The 21,995-nt window shown below is 42.0% G+C and overlaps 1 protein-coding gene across 8 annotated transcripts in view; it reads right to left on the minus strand.

Annotated features, from left to right (window-relative positions):
- Positions 1-21,995, minus strand: part of CATSPERB (cation channel sperm associated auxiliary subunit beta) — a 65,793-nt gene that overhangs the window by 30,410 nt on the left and 13,388 nt on the right. For 7 of the 8 annotated variants that reach the window (XR_003757521.2, XM_016226193.3, XM_007660514.3 and 4 more), the window contains 10 exons: positions 21,899-21,994; positions 19,874-20,023; positions 17,504-17,596; positions 16,861-16,979; positions 14,720-14,752; positions 13,786-13,852; positions 13,388-13,434; positions 6,509-6,661; positions 1,619-1,771; positions 451-595 (listed from right to left, as the gene is read on the minus strand). Coding sequence is in view for 7 of the 8 variants with exons in the window: in XM_016226193.3 (XP_016081679.2) it covers positions 451-595; positions 1,619-1,771; positions 6,509-6,661; positions 13,388-13,434; positions 13,786-13,852; positions 14,720-14,752; positions 16,861-16,979; positions 17,504-17,596; positions 19,874-20,023; positions 21,899-21,994 (1,056 nt within the window). In the remaining variant the exon portion in view is untranslated. The remainder of the gene's footprint in view (positions 1-450; positions 596-1,618; positions 1,772-6,508; positions 6,662-13,387; positions 13,435-13,785; positions 13,853-14,719; positions 14,753-16,860; positions 16,980-17,503; positions 17,597-19,873; positions 20,024-21,898; position 21,995) is intronic. The other variant, XM_016226196.3, reaches the window with a different exon arrangement.

A 21,995-nucleotide genomic window follows, 5' to 3' on the forward strand; every position in this document is an offset into this window, starting at 1 on the left:
CCAGGCCCATGCTCTATTGACCAGGCCATGCCTCTTTATTAAGCGCTTGCTGTGTGCAGAGGACTGTACTAAGCACTTGGGAGAGTACAATAGAGCAGAGTTGGTAGACACATTCCCTGCCCATAAATTGGAAAGGACTATGACCATGAGTAGAAAATCCTTGGGAATCTGCAGGGAACCTGGAATACTCTAGGAATCTAAGCCCCAGACCTCTCCAAAGAGCCGGGTTTAAGGATGACAAAATTTCTGGTCTGAGCTATCCCAGAAACATCCAAACACCACAGGAGTGGAACTTGATACATTTCCTTCCCTGATGAGAAGAACTTGCTTTGTCCTAATCATAGAGGGGCATCTATCAGAGGCCCCAAGGATTGGGTAGTTGACACAATGTTTCCTCCTAGCCCCAGGCACAGCCTCAGTGATCTGACTTAGCCCAAATGAATACCTCACCTGCCTTAGTGATGTATAATATTCCAGCCTTGGTGACAAAGATAATTTCTTGAGTGTAAACACAATCATGAATCTTCACAATTAACTCCCCAGGCAAACGGACTAGCAAATCAAAGGTGTTGCCTCCATCCACCGAAAGCCAAACCTGTCAGGGTAGGAGGGAAAACAATGTCCAAAAGCTAAAACTATCTACAGGTTACAACCTACCTACCCTGAATAGCCCTCTCTCAAGCCCTCAGGAGAAATAGGGGCGATTACAACCTCATTTATAATAGTGAGACCTATTCATTGGAACACTGAAGGTAGACAGATTCTACAAATTTATGACACGCTCTTTGTGGGAAGAAAGTGCATCCCCATAGGAGGATGAATGGGGACTTGAGCAGTGCTAGTAGCAGTGTGGTATTTATTGAATGCTTATTGAAGGCAATGCATGGTACTAAGTATGTGGGAGTGGCACATTCCCAGTCGCCTGGGAACTCAGTGGCATTGGCTGAGGGAAATTTGCACGGAGCTGGAGTTGAGTTCCTAATATCTGCAGCACAATAGACTTCTGATCCTCAATACTAAATGCTTCAGGTACCATCTGTGCTCTCCAGAATCACTGCTTCTTCAAGAAGGGAATCCAAGTGCCCTGACAGCTCCCTCTTTTCAATGGATAATCAATTTATTTATTTATTTATTGAGCACTAACTACGTGCAGGGCACTGAACTAAGTGCTTGGGAGAGTACAACAGAGTTGGTAGACACATTCCCCGCCCGCAAGGAGCTTGTAGTCTTAGGGGGCAGACTCTTCTAGACTGTGAGCCCGTGGTGGGCAGGGACTGTCTCTTTGTTGCTGAATTTTACTTTCCAAGCACTTAGTCCAGTGCTCTGCAAACAGTAAGCACTCAATAAATATGATTGAATGAATATTAAAATAAATCATGGATATGTACAATCAAACAGTAGTATCGACTGATTGCTTACTGTGTGCTGAGTACTGTACTAAGTGCTAGAGAGAGTACAAGAGAACAGAGTTGGCTGATCTGTTTGCTGATCGCAACAAGCTTCCATAAGTGTTTGTGGGGCTGAAGGTGAAGTGAATAAGGGATACAGGTCCAAATGCAAGGGCGATGCAGAAGGGAGAGGGAGTAGGTGAAATGAGGGCTAAGTTGGAGATGCGTACCTGATTGCCGTAAACATAGAGAAAGTGACTTCTTGGATGGAAAAACATTCCAACGGGTTCAAAGGAAGCGTCGGGGAATGTGAATATCGGGAAATATCTCTTCTTTGAGTGTGTGGTACCAATTCCCTTGTTCACAGAAACAAATACCCTTGTCTGCACCCGGAAAAACAGAATTATAATTACCAGTTGTCATTTAAGATTTTCAAGTGTTCCTAAGCCATTAGCATGTATCATAAAAAAGTGATTTGCTTCTTCAGTTATATTCATCTTGCTTAATCCTGGGCCACAGTTTCTACATCAACCACTGGGGTTTATGGTGTTAAAGAACTCCACCCTCTCTATCAGAACTTGGTTAGCCTGGACCCACCAGCAAGCCGAGATGAAAGCCAAAAGGAGGGCACAGTTCTTATTTCAGTTCTCAAAACAGAGACCAAGCATGCAATGCAAAAAGCTATATTGATCCATTGAGACAGTGGATATTATATTGAAAGTGGTAAAATCTTAAAATATAACAAGTAAATTAATAAAAACCTCGAACACACTGTCCTCTACCTCTTCATCATCATCATCATTGGTACTTACTGAGCTCTTACTATGTGCAGAGTACAAAGTGCTTGGGAGAGTACAATTCAACAGACTGGCAGACGTGTTCCCTACCCAAAATGAGCTTACAGTCTAGAGGGGGAGAAGGCTATCAATATAAATAAATAATTTATAATACGTAATTTAAGTATATTTCTATATCTATGGTGCTTGTTAAGCACTTACTATGTGCCAAGCATTATTCTAAGTGCTGGGGTAGATAGAAGTTAATCAGATTGGACACAGTCCCTGTTCCACAAGGAGCTCACAGTCTAAGTAGGAAGGAGTAGGAGTTAATCCCCGTTTTACACGATGAGGTAACTGAGGCACAGAGAAGTTCAGTGACCTACCCAAGGTCACACAGCAGGTATATGGAAGAGCCAGAATTAGAACCCAGGACCTCTGCCTCCCAGGCCCGTGCCCTCTCCAGTAGGCCTCTCAGCTTCTCTAATTTTATCAGAGCCCGTCATTGGGCAGGGATTGTCTCTATCTGTTGCCTAATTGTACATTCCAAGCGCTTAGTACAGTACTTTGCACATAGTCAGCACTCAATAACTATTATTGAATGAATGAATCAGATATGAACAATTGCCACTCATTATACTACCTCTAGGGCAACCAAAAAAGTTACTTAAACCCTGTTCCTCCACCAAAATTTTTCAAGGTGGACTGTTTGAACATGAGAAGCACAAAAGCTAGCAATCAGCATGCCAGCAGTAGGACTGACTTTGGATTGATAATAATAATAATATTAATAACAATAATGTTGGTATTTGTTAAGCACTTACTATGTGCAGAGCACTGTTCTAAGCGCTGGGGTAGATACAGGGTAATCAGGTTGTCCCACATGAGGCTCACAGTTAATCCCCATTTTACAGATGAGGTAACTGAGGCACAGAGAAGTTAAGTGACTTGCCCACAGTCACACAGCTGACAAGTGGCAGAGCTGGGATTCGAACCCATGACCTCTGACTCCAAAAGAGAAGAGAAGCAGCATGGCCTAGTAGATAGAGCATGTGCCTGGGAGTCAGAAGGACACCCCAGGCTCTGCCACTGGTCTGCTGCTGTATGACCTTGGGCAAGTCATTTCCCTTCTTCGGGTCTCTCTTCTCTTATGTGTATAATGGGGATCAAGAATGTAAGCCTTACGTGGGACAGGGACTCTGTCCAATCTGATTTTCTTGTACCCACCCCAGCACTTAGTACAGTGGCTGGCACATAGTAAGTGCTCAACAAATACCACAATTATTATGAACTATTAAGAGAAGCAGCATGGTGGAGTGGATAGAGCATGGGCCTGGGAGTCAGAAGGTCATGGGTTCTAATCCAGGATCTGCCACTTGTCTGCTGTGTGACCTTGGGCAAGTCACTTTACTTCTCTGGACCTCAGTTATCTCATCTGTAAAATGGGGATAAAGACTGTGAGCCCCATGTGGGACAGGAACTGTGTCCAACCCGATTTGCTTGTATTCACCCAGCGCTTAGGATTCATTCAATCATATTTATTGAGTGCTTGCTGTGTGCAAAGCACTGTGCTAAGCTCTTGGGAGAGTACTGTACAGCAACAAACAGACACATTCCCTGTCCACAATGAGCTCTTGTTGAACATACACAAGTTCTGAGAAAGGGTATCAATCAAAGCACTTACTAAGGGTTTATGGTGTGCAATGGTAGTAATAGTATTTATTAAGTGCTTATTGTGGGTCGAGTAAACCTGTGGGAGAGTGCAGCACAATAGAGTTGGTAGATATGTTCCCCACCCACAAGGAGCTCACAGTCTAGGGGGGAGACAGACATTAATATAAATAAATCATACATATGTACATAATTGCTGTGGGTGGGGTGAATATCAAGTGCTCAAAGGATACAGACAGATCCAAGGAGCATAGAGTCTAGAGGGGAAAGAATTAATATGCAAGAGCTGGAGAAGACTGTTTGGGCTGATGTGACTCAAGATGTTGGGAGTTAATCAGGGAAGAATTGTTGGAGAGGTGGGGAGAGTTTTAAACGTGGGGAGGTCTCTGGTATGTGGGATGTATTCACCGGGGGGGAGGTCCAGGTAGAGGGAAAAGAGTGAACAAAAGGAATGGAGGGTGAAGAGTCAAAAGCAAAGTACAGTATGGTTAGGTGGGAAGGAACAAAGAGGTCCGCTTGGGGCAGAGCAGGTGAAGAGAGACAATAAAATAATAATGATGATCATAGTATTTGTTAAGCACTTATTTACGGGTTCTCGTAATATCCCGGCTAGATTACTGTGTCAGCCTGCTCTCTGATCTCCCTTCCTCCTCTCTCTCCCCGCTCCAGTCTATTCTTCACTCCGCTGCCCGGCTCATCTTCCTGCAGAAACGCTGTGGGCATGTCACTCCCCTTCTTAAAAACCTCCAGTGGTTGCCTATCAACCTTTCGCACGAAACAAAAACTCACTCTAGGCTTCAAGGTTCTCCATCACCTTGCCCCTTCCTACCTCTCCTCCCTTCTCTCCTTCTACTGCCCACCCCGCACGCTCTGCTCCTCTGCCGCCCATCTCCTCACCGTCCCTTGGTCTCGCCTATCCCGCCGTCGACCCCTGGGCCATGTCCTCCCGCTGTTCTGGAAAGCCCTCCCTCCTCACCTCCGCCAAACTCATTCTCTTCCCCTCTTCAAAACCCTACTTAGAGCTCACCTCCTCCAAGAGGCCTTCCCAGACTGAGCTCCCCTTCTCCCTCTACTCCCTCTATCGCCCCCCTTCACCTCTCCGCAGCTAAACCCTCTTTTTCCCCTATTTCCCTCTGCTCCTCCCCCTCTCCCTTCCCATCCCCTCAGCACTGTACTCATCTGCTCAACTGTATATATTTTCATTACCCTATTTATTTTGTTAATGAAATGTACATCGCCTTAATTCTATTTATTTGCTACTGTTTTAATGAGATGTTCATCCCCTTGATTCTATTTATTGCTATTGTTCTTGTTTGTCTGTCTCCCCCGATTAGACTGTAAGCCCATCAAAGGGCAGGGACTGTCTCTATCTGCTACCGATCTGTACATTCCAAGTGCTTAGTACAGTACTCTGCACATAGTAAGCGCTCAATAAATACTATTTAATGAATTAAATGAATGAATATGTGTCGGGCACTGTATTAAGTGCTGGGATAGATACAAGATAATTGGGTTGGACTAAGTCCCTGTCTCACATAGTCTTAAACCCTATTTTACAGATGAGGGAACAGAGGCACAGAGAAGTAAAGTGACTTGCCCAAGGTCACACAGCAGACAAGTGATGGAGCTGGAATTTGAACCCAGGCTCTTCTGACTCCCAGTCCTATGCTCTATCCACTATACTCATGAGGCATTTGTTCACTGAATTGTTTGCTCTGCTATTTCATACTTCCTACCTTGGCCTTTCTCTAGCTTTCTAGCCCTGTGTAGGACACTTAATACATTATTTGGCACATAACAAGCACTTAAATATCACTATTATTGCCATTATTATTATTGTTTATTTGTAAGTCACTTTTGCCCATCTTTCCCAGTAGGTTGTAGACTCCTTGAGGGCAGAAAAGATGCAGTTTGTTACTGATTTAATCTGTCAAGCCCTTAGAAAAGTGCTCAGCACTCTGGAGGCACTTAATAAATTCCAATGAATGACTCACTGATTGGGAAGAGGATGAAAACAATGAAAAAGGTGGATAATAAGAGAACAGGGAAAACATATTAGAAAGGCAGATGAATAAAAGCAGTTTGAGTTTCATCTTACTCTGTGTAGCTTAATGAAATTTCACTTTGAATTGCATTCAGGATTCAGACTTTTACTAACAAGCATGAGAGATTCAAAAACTATCATAGCTAGCTTGTTGTCTTATGCTGTCACGTCGTCTCCGACCCATAGTGACGCCATGGACATGTCTCTCCCAGAACACCCTACCTCCATTTGCAATCATTCTGGTAGTGTATCCAGAGAGTTTTCTTGGTAAAAATACAGGTTTACCAATGCCTCCTTCCCTGTTGTAAGCTTGAGTCTCTGCCCTCAACTCTCTCCCGTGCCCAGCACAAGTGAGTTTTGACTTGTAGCATTGGTCAAAAAATCCTGATCGATCTGGGAATGTTACTGAAAAAGTCGTGCCAACTATACAGAAAAATCTTCTGGCTTGGGCCAGTTTTACCTTGAAATGTAGAGTAAGTCCAAAAGCCAATTTTTTTTTTTATCAGAACGACTGTTATTGTACAGCAAGAAACCAGGGAAGAAACAGAAAGTGAATTAAGAAAGGTAATTAACATATCCTGTAGGTGAGAGCAACACACAGAAATGGATCCTCAGGATCCATGACATACCTCGGTTTTACAAAGACTGATTCCACACTTCTTCTCATTGTCCACAAGAAATGATACCACTCTTCTGGAGAGGACTTTGCCCACCTTTTTAGAAAAAGGAAGGCAACTGTGCCATTCAGTAAATGGTTCTTTACTATAGAAACACGTAGCTACCTACCAGAAAGAGAAAGTTCAGTCAGATAAATCAGTAAAACAGTAGTAGCTGTTTTCATTTCCATAGAATCCATGCAGTACACTGCACAATATTACCTGGAAAGATTATCCTACATTAGTGATTAATTTAAGCATTTAAAACATTAGCATTGGGTTTTGGTATCACATATTTCTACTGAGTGACAATTCCCTTCTTTCAACAATTCTGAATCTCTCCTGCCCTGTGGACCTCTTCTTTGGTTTATCTTTGGGGTGCCCCTCACAAAACACAGTTTAGGGCAGCACCACTTTATCATTAGCATAATAGGCCTGAAGAATCCTTCCCAAGGAAATCTGATTTCCTCAGAGATCTCAAGGGTTTATTAAGGACACTCATCCTTTTTATCTCTCTCTCAAGAAGAGATCTGCCTGCCTGCTTTTAGGATGATGATGATGACGATGGTATTTGTAAAGCACTTACTATGTGCCAAGCACTGTTCTTAGTGCTGGGAGGGATACAAGGTAATCAGCTTGTCCCACATGGGGCTCACAGTCTTAATCCCCATTTTACAGATGAGGGAATTGAGGCACAGAGAAGTGAAGTGTCTTGCCCAAAGTCACACAGCTGGAGCTGGAATTAGAACCCATGACTTCTGACTCCCAAACCTGTGCTCTTTCCATTGACCCACACTGCTTCTCTAAATCATTCTCTTCCACTTGTGCTTCTGGCTCAGGATTGAAAATAATAATAATAAAAAACAAAAAAATCTAATCAAGACACTGTCAGCTTACACCCACCCCCTCATATCCTGCCACCCTCCTCACCATCCTACACACTGTACTCACTCCCCCTGCCAGCAGGTTTCCAGGAGGCAGAGTGGTGGTGACCGCTGTGGTGGCAAGCGAGGGGCTTTTCTGGTGGATTGGGGGTGGAGGGAGTGGCTAGCCAGCCACCGAAGAAGATGGTGGGTAAGCTACCCAAGGCCTTGGAGTTTCCTCCATTCCTCCCAGCAACCCTCCACCACTTCGTCCCACTGCTCCTGCTGACCCCACAGTTCCCATTGCTCCAGAATGCTCATTCTGGGACTTTTCTAATTTAGGAGCAGAGCTCAGGCTCTGCTGGCTTACTTCATTCATTTATTCATTCATTCATTTAATTATATTTATTGAGCACTTACTGTGTGCAGAGCACTGTATTAAGTGCTTGGGAGAGTACAATACAACAATAAACAGACACATTCCCTGCCCACAATGAACTTGCAGTCTAGAGGACATTCCAGCACTACTCAGCCCAGGAAATGCCCTCCCTCCTCAAATCCACCAGACAATTATTCTCCTCCAGTTCAAAAGCCTTATTGAAGGTATATCTCCTCCAAGAGGCCTTCCCAGACTAAGCCCCACTTTTCCTCATCTCCCACTCCCTTCTGCGTTGCCCTGACTTGCTCACTCTGCTCTTCCCTCCGACCCCGACCCCCAGCACTTATGTATATATCTGTAATTTTATTTATTTATATTGATGTCTGTTTCCCCAGCTCTAGACTGCGAGCTTGTTGAAGGCAGGGATTGTCATTGTTTATTGTTGTATTGTACTTTTCCAAGCACTTATTACAGTGGTCTGCACACAGTAAGCACTTAATAAATACGACTGAATGAATAAATGATGTGTGTCAAGCACTGTTCTAAGCACTGGAGTAGGTACAAGCTAATCAGTTTGGACACAGTCCCTGTCCCACATGGGGCTCACAGTCTTAGTAATCATAATACAGATGAGATAACTGAGGTGCAGAGAAGTTAAGTGACTTGCCCAAGGAAACACAGCAAGCAGCAAAGGCGGGATTAGATCCCAGTCCTCTGACTCCCAAGCCCGTGCTTTATCCACTAGGCCATGCTACTTCCTTTTTAAAGGGAAGGCAGCTGTGGGATGGAGGGCAGGGGAGGTAACAGGGTGTCATAATAATACTCCTTAGCAGAGCGGCCTGGGGGGGTGGGGGGAAAGGGGACAGCATGATTGGGTGGGTGGAGGGGTTGTCATCTTAGGTCCCTGTAAACCCAAGGCCCTGGATTTATACTCTACGAGACCCTATCTGGAGCCTCCAGTTGCCCCCTGGTAATAGTCATCTGCAAAACCCATTCATTCATTCATTCAATGGTCCAAGGTCCAAGTTATAGTTGCCTTGTGCCAACTTCCAGATTGGCCTGGGTTTTTCTGTGTTTGGCTATTAATGCTCAGGGGTACTAGTGTCCACCTACCCCTTTCCCATCTCAGCTGTAGGCTGGATAGGCCCTGAATTCCGAGACCACCCAGACAGGAAGAGGAACGCAAGGAGAGGAGGGGTTAAGAATAAGGAGGGGGGAAAGTCTGAGCTGCTGTCAACCAAGGTGATATGGTGATGTAGTGATGTGATGAGGCTATGGTTTAGGCTTGTGAGAAAGAACAGTATCATCGTCAATGGTATTTATTGAGCTCTTACTGTGGGGAGAACACTGACTAAGCACTTGGAAGAGTACAATACAATGCTCTCCTGACAGTGTCTGTTGAATCCACATGACCCAAATACTCTGAGTATTGTAGTTTCTGAACTGCGGCTAAAATTACCCTTTGAACTGGAAAAACTTTACCAGGAAAAATACTAGCCATGGAATCTATAAAATTATTAGATTACTAGCCCACCAAGATTTTCCCGGTAGTCCACTGAGCCGATATCTCTCTGGCACAGACACACGCTCAACTCTGGATATTGGCTAATCCATTTTAACCAGGAATTAGACAGGGTCTCGCCACCATGACTCCAAAGGTAGCTAACATTCTTAAATTGTGGGCCACATAAACTACTTCTAACTAGTCTTTTTTGCTGGAGTGAAAATGGAGTTAGGGATGCTGTGGCCAAATTCTGGGTTTAGTAGCCCTTTAAGATTCTTCAAACTGCCGTGCACTGTGCCTCCTGTGGACAAGATGAGTCCTTAGTCCCTAGCCATTAGTTAAGACTGCAGTGTGTCACTGACAAAGTGAGATAATAATAATAATATTAGTATTTGTTAAGCACTTACTATGTGTCAGGCACTGTACTAAGTGCTGGGGTAGATATGAGACAATCAGGTTGGACACAGTCCCTGTTCCACATGGGGCTCACAGTCTTAATCCCCATTTTACAGATGATGGAACCGAGGCACAGAGAAGTGAACTCACTTGCCTAAGGCCACACAGCAGACAAGTGGAGTTAACTAACTTCCCCTTCTATTGAGAAATGTCAATTCTGGTTAGTTATACAATGCCAATGATGGAAATGGGGTCATGTCTCTTGGGGAAATTGATTATATAATTGATGGCATAAATCATCTTCTTGGACTCAAACCAGACCTTGTGGACCCAGTGGTCCCATCACCATAGCTAAAGCTAATACTCACCTGTGCCATTTCATCTAAGTCAGTTGCAAAATCTCCTTTGGGCCTTGTCTTCACTGGTCATTGCCCTGCATTTAGCACGTATGATAGTGGTGTTGAGGTAGGGAGAGGGGAAGGGGGAGACAGGGGCAGGCTCAGATGTTTAGCACCCGAGCTCATGGCGGTTCCCATTGACACAGAGGCACAGATAGCTTTCATCCTGGGCTTGGTCCCACTGATTTCATCTACTTTTCTTGATCAGCATTTCTGTCATCATTAATTCAGACTCAATTATACCACCTTTCTTCCCCTAATCCATAAAAGGCTAATTTCTTGCCAGTGCTTTAAGATCAGAGCTACTATCACAGTAGGTCCCTAGCCAGTGGCACTGGCTGACTTCATGTCTCCAGGCCACACACAGCTTCTTTAGGGAAAAGCAATCTCCAGGAGATTTCTACCTATCTGCTCCCAGACTCTAACATGTCCAAATTTTCATTTACTGGCAGGATATAGCAGATATTTAGATCAGAGTTTCCATATCATTATTGATATTATTATTGTTATTATTATGGTGTTTGTTAAGCATTTACTATGTGCAAAGAACTGTTCTAAGTGCTGGGGTAGATAGAAGTTGATCAGGTCAGACACAGACCCTGTCCCAAATGAAGATCACAGTCTAAGCTGGAGGGAGAACAGACATTGAATCACCCTTTGACAGGTGAGGAAGCTGAGGCACAGAGAAGCTAAGTGACATGCCCAAGGTCATTAAATCGTTTTCTCTTTTCCCCTTTTCAATAAAAGCACTGAATCTGAGTTTAAGAAATTTCGGTCCTAGAGATAGGGTGTAAGACATTCTTAATTTTTGTTTGGTCCTGGCAGCGGCAAGAAAGCTCTTTAAAAAATAGCCTTCCTCCACTTGTCTTTCCTAGCTTAAGACTTTTACTTTCATAACTTTTAACATTTATTAAACACCTACAGTTAATTTCTCAACTGTACCATTAATAAAGATATTTTAATTTTACAGACGCAAGTACATCAGTGCAGTCAAAGCAAATAATAATCAATACAAAGGTAAATCAACAGATCAATTGGTTCTCTTGACAATGCATCATGTTATACTCCCTATTGTTGTATTGTACTCTCCCTGAGCACTTACTGTGTGCAGAGCACTGTCCTCTGCACACAGTAAGCGCTGAGTAAATACAAGTAAATGAATGAACGTGGTGTCCCTCGAGTCTCTGTTCTGGGTCCCTTTCTATTCTCGATGTACATCTGCTTCCTTGGGGTGCTTATCTGCTCCCATCCATCCATGGCTTCAACTATCATCTCTCTACTCCTCTGCACTCTGACATTTCCTTCTACCTCTGGGACATCTTATCTCTTTGCGGATGTTGCACTGGCAATTCAAGCTCAGTATGTCAAATCAAACGTCTTACATTACCCCACAAATCCTCTCGCTCACCGTATTTTCCTGTCACAACTGACAACATCGCTATCCTTCCCATCTTGTAAACTGCAACCTTGAAGAAGCAACATGGCCTACTGGATAGAACTCAGATCTGGGAGTCAGAAGGATCTGGGTTCTAATTCTGATTCCGCCACTTGTCTTCTGTGTGACCTCAGGCAAGTCATTTAACTTCTCTGGGCCTCAGTTCCCTCATCTGGAAAATGGAGCCCCATGTTGGACATGAACTTTTTCCAACCTGATTAGGTTGTATCTTCCCCAGAGCTTACTTAGTACAGTACCTGGAACATAGTAAGCCCTTAAGAGATATCATTTAAAAAAACTTGGCTTTATCCTTTACTCCTCCCTCTTTTTGAATTCCCTCATCCCCTCAATCTGCCACCAAATCTTTCAGTTCTTCCTCCACAGCTTTCTGGAATCTGTTTCTTGCTCTCCATCCAAATGGCTACACTCTAGTCCAGTCACTCGTCATATTCTGACCTGACTACTGCATCAGCCTCCTCTCTGACCTTCCAGCCCCTATTTCCTACTTCATTCTACTTCCCAGATCAATTTTCTTAGACATCTTTTTGCACACAACTCCCTATAAATGATTGTTCATTTCCCTCGGCATCAAACAGAAACTCCTGACCATTGGCTTTAAGTCTCTCCTCACTGCTTTTTCTCACTCCTTTCCCACTCCACCTGACTTGCAATCTTCATGGGTCTAAAGCCAACCTATTCGCTAAGCCTCATTCTTGTCTTTCCCACTTCTGACCTCTGGCTTACACTTGACTTTAACTTTTACCTTCTCTTTTCATATCTGATAGGCAATAGCTCTTCCTTTCTTTGAAGGCCTTCTGAGATGACATCTCCTCCAGGAGGACTTCCCTGCTTAATCTCTTATTTCCCCACTTCATGTCCCCCAACTGTCACATCAGCCCTCTTATACCAGGTAAGTACTTACATTCTTACCACCCCAATAGCATTTCTGAACATATCATATATACTCTCTTGCTTCCCTTACAAGTAACTGCTTCCAGAGTCTGACTCCTCTGTTAAATTGTAAACTCCTCGGGGCCAGTGATCATGTATTCTTACTCTTTTGTTCTCTCCCAAGGGTGTAAAACACTGCTCTGCCCATAGTAGACTCTCCATAAATACTATTGACTAATTGACTGAGACAGTGTCATCCCCTTGAGGGTTTACTGACAAAGTCTGGTGTTTCAGGTAGAAGAACAGGAGAGATAAAATACCAGTCAAGGAACCTTGTGGGAAGCCTGGGGATGTGTGCTTCTTATTCATTCATTCAATCGTATTTATTGTGCGCTTACTGCATGAAAAGCACTGTACAAAGTGCTTGGGAGAGTACAATATAACAAGTAACAAATACATTCCCTGCCCACAGCGAGCTTACCAGTTACTAATCACCATCTTGGGAAGTCTGAATGAGAAGGACTAGGGGTATGCCTACTTAAGGGCAGGGGGATTAAGGGAATACGTTTTCAATGTCTCTTCCACCCCTAAAGCCCCTAGGACCATCTTGGGTTGATATCTTTGACCAGTACAATGATTTGGTACATATTAAACACTTACTTAATAAATACCCAATCTATTATTAGTGGTAAGTAGGACCCCATGACTTCAGAGTTCCTTGAACTCTGAAGAGTTATCTGAGGGAGTTCAACTAAAGAGTCTCCAAATTTTCAATAGTCCTGCTCAATCCAGTATACAGTGTATATAATTAGGCAGGAGCCAAATAGGCATATTCAAAGGCAAAATTGGAATATTTGGGAATTAGGAATGGTAATGAAAGTATTTTTTCCTTTCAAAAAATATTCTCTTTTGAAATGATATTTTATCAGTGATGCAGGTATGAACCCCAACCAAGTCCCTTACCTGTTTTCATGATAATACATTACCTGGCTTAATGTTTTATCTTTGTCAAAGGAGATACTAATATAATCATCTATGAAACAGAAACAATTAAAGTATTGTTACTTTTACAATTAAAGACACATTAGAATATGAGTTCCCATAGTGTACTAGGTTCTACATCTTACAAAACAAATGCAATAACAATGTATATTTTCATAAAATGTACTGATTAATCATGACCATTTGCTTGATGGAAAGATATTGATTTAAAGTAGATTTTTGTCCATCTAGATCAATAATTTGAACCTCATCATATTTTAAACCATTATATTTATATTTTCACACATTTGCATCATATTTGCATCATAATTATGTATTGTTTATTTTTATAAACTTTTGTAGTCTATTCATACATGTCCCTTTTAAAAAGTGTAGAATTTACCTTCAAAACTCTCCTTGTTAGCTAGACACTGGATATTATACCATATTCTTGATGTAATATAGTCATCCTATTAAAAACAAAGACAACCAATCACAAACAAATCAGTAAAACTACGTCAGGCATTGATCCATAGGTTGCCTTTTGCCCCAATTCATTTTACTGTGTTATGTTCTTATTTGTCTATTGACTTCTATAATGCTTTATATTATCAGTGACTAGACACTATATTACATGAATTCCAAATAACCCCTTCTATCTCTATTTACCCTACAAACTAGGGAAAATCAAGTGCAATATATGGCTACTTCTGTGTACTGGCTCATGTTATTTCACAGGTGGTTGGGTAGTCTTTTTTTGAAAAGGAAGTTTTCTTCCTGGACTAACTCTGAACGTTCTTGGGAACGCAGCTCTTCTTTACACAATTAATTATTTTATAAACTCTACCCTTGCATTTAACTACTGTTTTGTTATTTTCTCCTGATGGGTAATTTTGAATGATTATCTTCTATTTTTGTTAGTCAGTTGTATTTATTGAGTGCTGTGTGCAGAGCAATGTACTAAGCACTTGGGAGAGTACAATATGGTCTCTTATTAGACTCCTTGAAAACAGGCTTCATAACCCCTAGGGTGCCCAGGAGAATACTCTGCACACAATAGTCATTCTGTAAACACTATTATTATTTGAAAGGTTAATTATCACTTGAATAGATAATTATTCCTCCTTATTAAGCTGACTCTCTAACTACTATTTTAAGATAATACAGTCCAAGAATATTACAGAAGTGTTCCAGTGGAGGGACCAATTTACACCTTTCAACCTATGATGCCAAGATTTCTCAAGCCATTTCTGCAGGTAACTGAGCATTTGTGGCAAGATACCATTATAATTATACCACATTCCCCTTACCATTCCTTATAGTTTAACACTTTTTACCTTCTCAAAACCACAGAAGTTTGCTCTCGAAAACTAGAAAAAAAAGACAAAAATTTATAATTGCAAATAAATTCAAAAGAAGAAATGGATTCAATCAATCAATATATCAATAGCATTTATTTAGCACTTAACTATGTACAGAGCACTGTATGTAGTAAGCACTTGGGAGTGTATAAGAGAGTTGGTAGACATGTTCCCTGCCTATAACGAATTTACAGTCCAGAGGGGAAGACAGACATTAATATAAATAGATACTGCAGATTGACTCTAAGTCCTAATCCTGGCCTGAAGCAAACTGAATCTATTTGCCAGGAATTGTCCTGATCAATCAGTCGATCATTGAGAGCTTACTGTATACAGAGCACTGTACTAAGTGCTTGCAAGAGTACAATATAACAGAGATGGTAGACATGTTCCATGATTTGGATAACCCCTTGGACTCATTTAAGTTTAGAATCCATACTTAGGATGCTACTGCAAGCTACATCCTCTCAATGAATTTCCTATTGTTTTAGAAAGATTCTGAGAAAGAAATAAGAAAAAGTAAATTACTTAAGTTGCTTCATAATCTTACTCTAGGTGAAGCTATAAGACCTAGTGGAAACAGCATGGGCCTGAGAGTCAGAGGACCTGGGTGCTTGTCTGTTGCTTGATCTTGGGCAATTCACTTTTTATGGTACTTGTTAAGCACTTACTACATGTCAAACACTATTCTAAGTGCTGAGATAGGTACAGGTTAATCATGTCGGAGACCGTCACTGTGCGACATGGGGCCGGCGGTTTAAATATGCCTCAGTTACCTCATCTGTAAATGGGGATTAAGACTGGCCTAGCGTACATTAAGAGCTTAACAAATATCTTACAAAAAAAGTGAAGCATGTAGCAAAAAGGTCTGCTTCTTCAGTGGTTCCTGCACCAGTCAGTCTTATTTATTGAATGTTTACTCTGTGTGCGGAGCACTGAACTAAGCGCTTGGGAGAGTACCATATAACAATAAACAGACACATTCCCTGCACACAACAAACTAAGTCAACCGCTACTAATCAGCCCAATGATATTGTAGTCTCTTGTCGGGAGGGACAGAGGAATATCGTTTTTTAGCTTCAGGGTCAAGAAACTGAGCAGAGGAATTTATTATAGCAGTCTGTGCCATGCCAATGGCACTTTCTCCTCCCTGCCACCATAGTCTCACTGGGCAGAGAGTTTCCAACAAGTAAGTAGGCAGGCAGGGGTGCTGCACATTGCAAAATTCCCTCCCCTTGCATATCCAAAAGTCCACCACTCTCCCCACCTCCAAAGTCATACTAAAATCAGATCTCCTCCAAGATGCCTCCCCTAAGCCCTCATTTTCCCCTTTTGCTCTCCCTTCTTTGTCATCTATGTATTTGATATCTACCTCACCCTCAGCCCCACAGCACTTATGCACATACCCTTATACCTTGCCATTTCCCTATCTGTATTTGTTTCAATGTCTATTTCCCCTTCTACACTGCAAGTTCCTTGGACAGAGATCTGGTCTGTACCACCTATACTGTATTATACTCTCCCAAGCACTGCTCACAGTAAGCACTCAATAAATCTCACTGATTCACTGATTCTCCCCAACATCACAATTTTTAAGGTTTTTTACCACCCTCTCCATCCTGATCCACTCCTTATCTTTTCCGTTAATTCCCCAGCTCCATTGGCAATATTTAAAAAATCTTCTTGATTAAAAATGTTTGCTTAGTGGCCTTGGGCCCTTGGGAGATGAATACTAATTAATCTCTTTAATATAACTAATCTAACTTAATACTACTGCTAACTTCCTAAATTGACTCTAGTCCCACTCAAAGGGAAAATCCTCTTTCATTGTGCTTTCACAGATATTTTTATTAGCTGAGAAAGACCTAGGCTAAACTAAAAGAGCCTACATACAGCTATCTTATCAAGAATCTTCAATCAATCAATCATATTTAATGAGTGCTTACTGTGTGCAGAGCATAGTACTAAGCACGTGGGAGAGTACAATATAAAGAAGTTGGTAGATATGTTCCCTGCCTACAACAGCTTACAGACTAAGCATCTTAATTGTTTTAAACAATTTAACATATATTTAGGGACATTTAATACAGCAGTTCAAGTAGAATACAAATGTATACCTGTAAAATTTGGCCCTTTGGATAACGGAGATCTTCACTTATAAAAAGGCCCCAAGATGAGAGGATTACAAAATGGTGATTTGTTAAAATGATATCCACAAGTACAAAGTCAATACATACTGAAAAAGGAAAAATAGCATAATAAGTTAATTATAAAATAAGTGTTTGGAAAGAGCACATACATGGATAGCAGCAACATTCTGAAGACTAATGATGAATTTGGACTTTTTTTGGACCTGTGAGAACCTCCCACCTAGTTTCTTGTGTTATTGCTTTTAGTGTAAGGATAATGGGTCATAACACTGAATTTGGACTGGTTGGTCATAAAATGACTCCCTGTGGGCAGGGAACATGTCTACCAACCCTATCATATTGTACTCTCCCAAGTGCTTAGAATAGTGCTCTGCACACAATAAGCGCTCAATAAATACCATTAATGATGATGGAATGGGGAATCAGAGACCCTCTATTCTTAATCCCAATGCTAATTCCAGCTACTGGCTGCTACTTGGACTTGAATAATACAGTCTTTAGATCTCTGTTTCTTCCCTTTGAAAATTCAGGCCCTGGGATCTTCCTCATGAAAAAGCTGTGAGACTTTAATTATTGATGCTAATTATTATCAGTTTTGAAGAGGAATTACTTTCTTCAAATATATTACAGAGGTTGTTAGTCAAATTGAACCAGGTTATATCTTCAGACTGAAATCCAGAATATGTCCGGGCTAAGACGATGCCTAATAAAAACACACCAAATAAAACAAACAGACAAAAAACCAGAAGGTTAACAAGGCAAAAGCAATTGTTGGCCTCAGCATTGTAGATCAATCACCAAAGAACAGGACTATGTTTGACAACCTAGCTTTCCTCTACAATGGTGGTGAGAATCAGATGAAAACAGATTGAATAAATTCTAATAAGAGTTTGGGTCAGTAGACTAGCGTGAGACTTTCCATCCTCCCCTTGCCTATTCCAAAGTCATTTATACATTCCTTTCATACAGTGGTTTTTATGATTTAAATAATTTGATTTTGATCTGGCAGCAGGTAAGCTCTCCATTGGTTTAGGTGGGCTCCTCTAGACCACCCCCTCTCTCCTGCATTGCCAGGGAGGGAGCTGGGGAGCCTGGGCTAATGCCTCCTCGCTTATCAGGCTGCAAGGAGAGGGGAGAAGGTGGGAGGTCTGCCTATGTCTAGAAGTCCCGATCCTAGGATGGGGTCGGAAGGGAGTCTGGTCTCTCCCCCATTCAAGCAGGCCCTGCAGCAGGAGAGAGCTAGGTGAGACCAGAAGAAAGAGGATGGGAGCAGTTGTCCCATTCCGGCTGGAGACGCCTTAATGGCAGAGAAAGTGCTGGGCTAGGGCCAAGGAGGCAGGGGCATGGCAGGTCCTCGCTTGGCCTAGCCCCAGTAGCCTCGGCCCAGCTGTCCCCACCGCTCCCGCCCATTCTGCAACCTATTTCGGGACAATTGGTGTGTTCTCTCCTGGACAGCAATGGGGCCTGATCTGGGGAAGGAGAAAAAGAGCCGCAAACCAGCTGACCTCAACAGCAGGGCCAAAGGCAAAGTCGCCCCTCCATGTCCCCCTCGACAGGGCCTGGAGGGTGGGAAGGTCATGGTCCTGGGAATGTCAGGGCACTCAGATCCCAGGCAGCTAATTCATGTGCACATCCCCTTCTTCCTTCCATCTGGGATTAATTTCAAATTCTATTCTCGAGGTTAAATTATTTCCCCGAGGTTAAATTTGTTGATGGCAGGGATCGTATCTGAGAAGCATCTGAGCCTAGTGGGAAGATCCCGGGCCTGGAAGTCAGAAGACCTGGGTTCTAATGCTGGCTTTGCCATTTGTCTGCTGTGTGACCTTGGGCAAGTTGTTTCACTTCTCTGTGCCTCAGTTTCCTCATCTGCAAAATAGGGATTCCCTACTTGGCAGGGCTTAGTTAAAATGGGGTGGAATGGGGGTGAGGAGGAATAGTCAATCTATAAAATTTACTGAGTGCTTACTCTGTGAGACTCACACTATGCACTTGAGAGCATACAATAGAGTTAATGGATCCAATTCCTAGCTTCAAGTAGAGTACAATCTCTTTTGTGATCTTTCTCATTTGTGTGATTATTTAATCCTGACTTTCATCTTGTCTGGTTTGGGAGTTGGGTTGGGTTCAGATATGATCCCTGGGGCCCATACAGCACTATCCCATACAGCACTATCCCCCCAGGTCCTGCAGGGAGGTTTTAATCCCATATCTATCTTGAATGTTACTGAATATAAGGCACATCTCCACCAAGAAGACTTCCCTGACTAAACCTCCTCTCCTCTTCTTCCACTCCCTTTTGCATGGCTCTTACTTGCTCCTTCATTCATTCTCCTCCTCATCCCCTCAGCAAAGATGTATATATCTGTGCGCTTAGAACAGTGCTCTGCACATAGTAAGCGCTTAACAAATACCAACATTATTATTATCTGTAATCTATTTATATTAATGTCTGTCTCCCCCTCTAGACTGTGAGCTCATTGTGGGCATGGGTGTGTCTGTTTTACAGTGACTGTACTCTCCCAAGTGCTTATTAGAGTGCTTTTTCACACAGTAAGCACTCAATAAATACGATTGAATGAATGAATGAAAGTGACTGTTAATTTTAGTTCTTGTTTGGTGGTTTACAGCAAAGAGGCCTCCATTTTCATTTAATTGGGGGGAAATCCCACATTAGAGACTAATAGTGATGTTATTTTCAGGGGAAAATTGAGGTGGGCTTGCTTACTTGGAAGGGGTTTGTAGGACCTTACAGGCCTTGATAATGTTCTGCCTACCAGATTACATTGGGAGGGTGAATCCTAGGAAAGAATGTTATCTGAGTAGAAACTGGGAGTGCAAAAATATATATTTTATAGAAAGATAGAATGGAAACCCTAAAATCTTAATCTGATTTTGCAGTTAAAGGATTTGGAAACCCAAGCGCTTGGTTAATAGAGTACAGATAGCCCAGGAACATTCACAATTACAAGTGCCAATTTACCAGGAAAATTATTTTCACATATGAGTCCAATTATTCCTACATCACTTGCACAGGGGCTTTGAGTCAATGTGAGAGCTGTCAAGTGTGGTATTATGTCTTTAACTTCAGAGGGGTCCATGATTTCTCCAAGTTGCCACTGAAGAATAGGTTCTGTAGAATAACCAAATTTAGAAGTTTAAAATAAATCCTGTAAATAATTAATCCACCCCATCAGGATTATAATAATAAAGGTTAGTCAGGGCCTGAAGAAAGCTCCCTCCTGACCCTCTCCCTACCCCTCCACCCCCCCAAATGCCTACTCTGGATTTGTCTTATGTCGAGTCGTCTTTGACCCATAGCGACACCATCGACACATCTCTCCCAAAATGCCCACCTCCATCTGCAATTGTTCCAGAAACATATATATAGAGTTTTCTGGGTAAAAATAAGAAGTGGTTTACTGCTGCCTCCTTCTGCGTAGTAAACTTGAATTCCCACCCTCGAGTCTCTCCATGCCGCTGCTGTCAGCACCCAAAACCAGCCCTGCTCACGATTTCAAGAACCTGAAGTAACTCAAAAAGTCTCAAGCTATACTGGGCCTAGAGACAACAGAACTGTAACTTGTAGTTTAAGGTACCTGGGTCCCTGGAGTTCCCCCAAGGCAGAGTGGAACTCAGGGAGGAGTCCCAAACCAATCAGGTCTCAATGTAGACCTAAAGGGATGAGCCCAAGGAACCAGGTAAAACTGACCCCACCCTGGCTCTTCAGGGAGAGAATTAGGGTGTTGACAACATGTCAGCTAGGCGGGCCTACAATACATATAATTGGAATATAATCTTGTAAAATCTTTAAAGCAGGAGATAACACACTGTACCTCAGAAATCTGTTCCAGTGCTTAAACATTCTAGGCTTTAGAAAATTATTTTTTATTTCTAATCCAAATCTTCCATTTTATGGTTCAAGCTTGTTTCCTCTTACTGGGTCTTCAGAGAAGTGGCATAAATAAAGCTCTTGAAGTTATTAAGTTCCAATTAATAACTTAATAGTAATAGTAATTGATATTGAAGCTATTCCTTGACCTCGTCATTACCAGCTTAAAAACTAATGAATAATTATAATAACAAAAACAACTTTCTTACTGCAAAAACCACCCCTTTCTCAAGAAAATGAAAATAAGCAAATTACATGGCTTTGGAATGATCTGCAAACACACGGGAGAAGTCTTTTGTTGACAGATCTTGGCTTAGAGGTATGAGTATCACTCAGGGATAATCCAAATAAACAAAGTAGCACAAATATGAATGAGATATAGTTCAAGATGTGAGATGCTCCCTAAGCATAGTTTCTGGAAAATTGTCAAAAGGGTCTTTTCTTTACAGGCCCTTGTGTTCATTAGGGTTTAGATGTTAAAGAGAGTTCTGAAGGGTTGTTGTTATCTCTTTAGTATTCCTTGTCTTTGAAGAGTAGGAAGCCACTTAACATTCTTCAGGGGTGATGTGACAGTGTGCTACATGCAGGTAGATTATTCATTCATTCAATCGCATTTATTGAGTGCTTACTACAGAACACTGTACTAAGTGCTTGGAATGTACAATTCAGCAATAGATGGAGACAATCCCTGCCCAACAACAGGCTCAGAGTCTAAACATGGGGGATAAATACAAGAATTTGGTTTATGGTCACTTTGGATAGGATTAGATTTCTAAATCTAGGTTTTTCTAAACTGAGCATTTAAGATTCAAACATTTAAATCAATCATGAGATGTAATAAATTTTGAAATGCATTTACTTAAACTGTGAGGCCCATGTAGGACAGGGACTGTGTTTAACCTAATTAACTTGAATCTACCTCCACGCTTAGAACAGTGCTTGTCATATAATAAGTGATTTACAAATAGAAGAAGAAGAAGAAGAATGATAAAAGTTATCATGACTGATCAGGCTGGGTTGAGGTTGGTCCATATTTCCTGTATGGCCCAGGTCACAGCCTTGAATGAAATCCAGAGACATTGGAAGAAATGATCTCTCTTGTCTTATGATTCTTACCTCGGAAAATATCCAAGAGTGTCCCTTCAGTAGAAAATATATTTAATCCATCATGTAGTGCGATGGTTACAAACCATTCCTCCGTTGCAGCAATATC

This window comes from Ornithorhynchus anatinus, chromosome 1, assembly GCF_004115215.2.
Source record: "Ornithorhynchus anatinus isolate Pmale09 chromosome 1, mOrnAna1.pri.v4, whole genome shotgun sequence".
Classification (NCBI taxonomy): Eukaryota; Metazoa; Chordata; class Mammalia; order Monotremata; family Ornithorhynchidae; genus Ornithorhynchus; species Ornithorhynchus anatinus.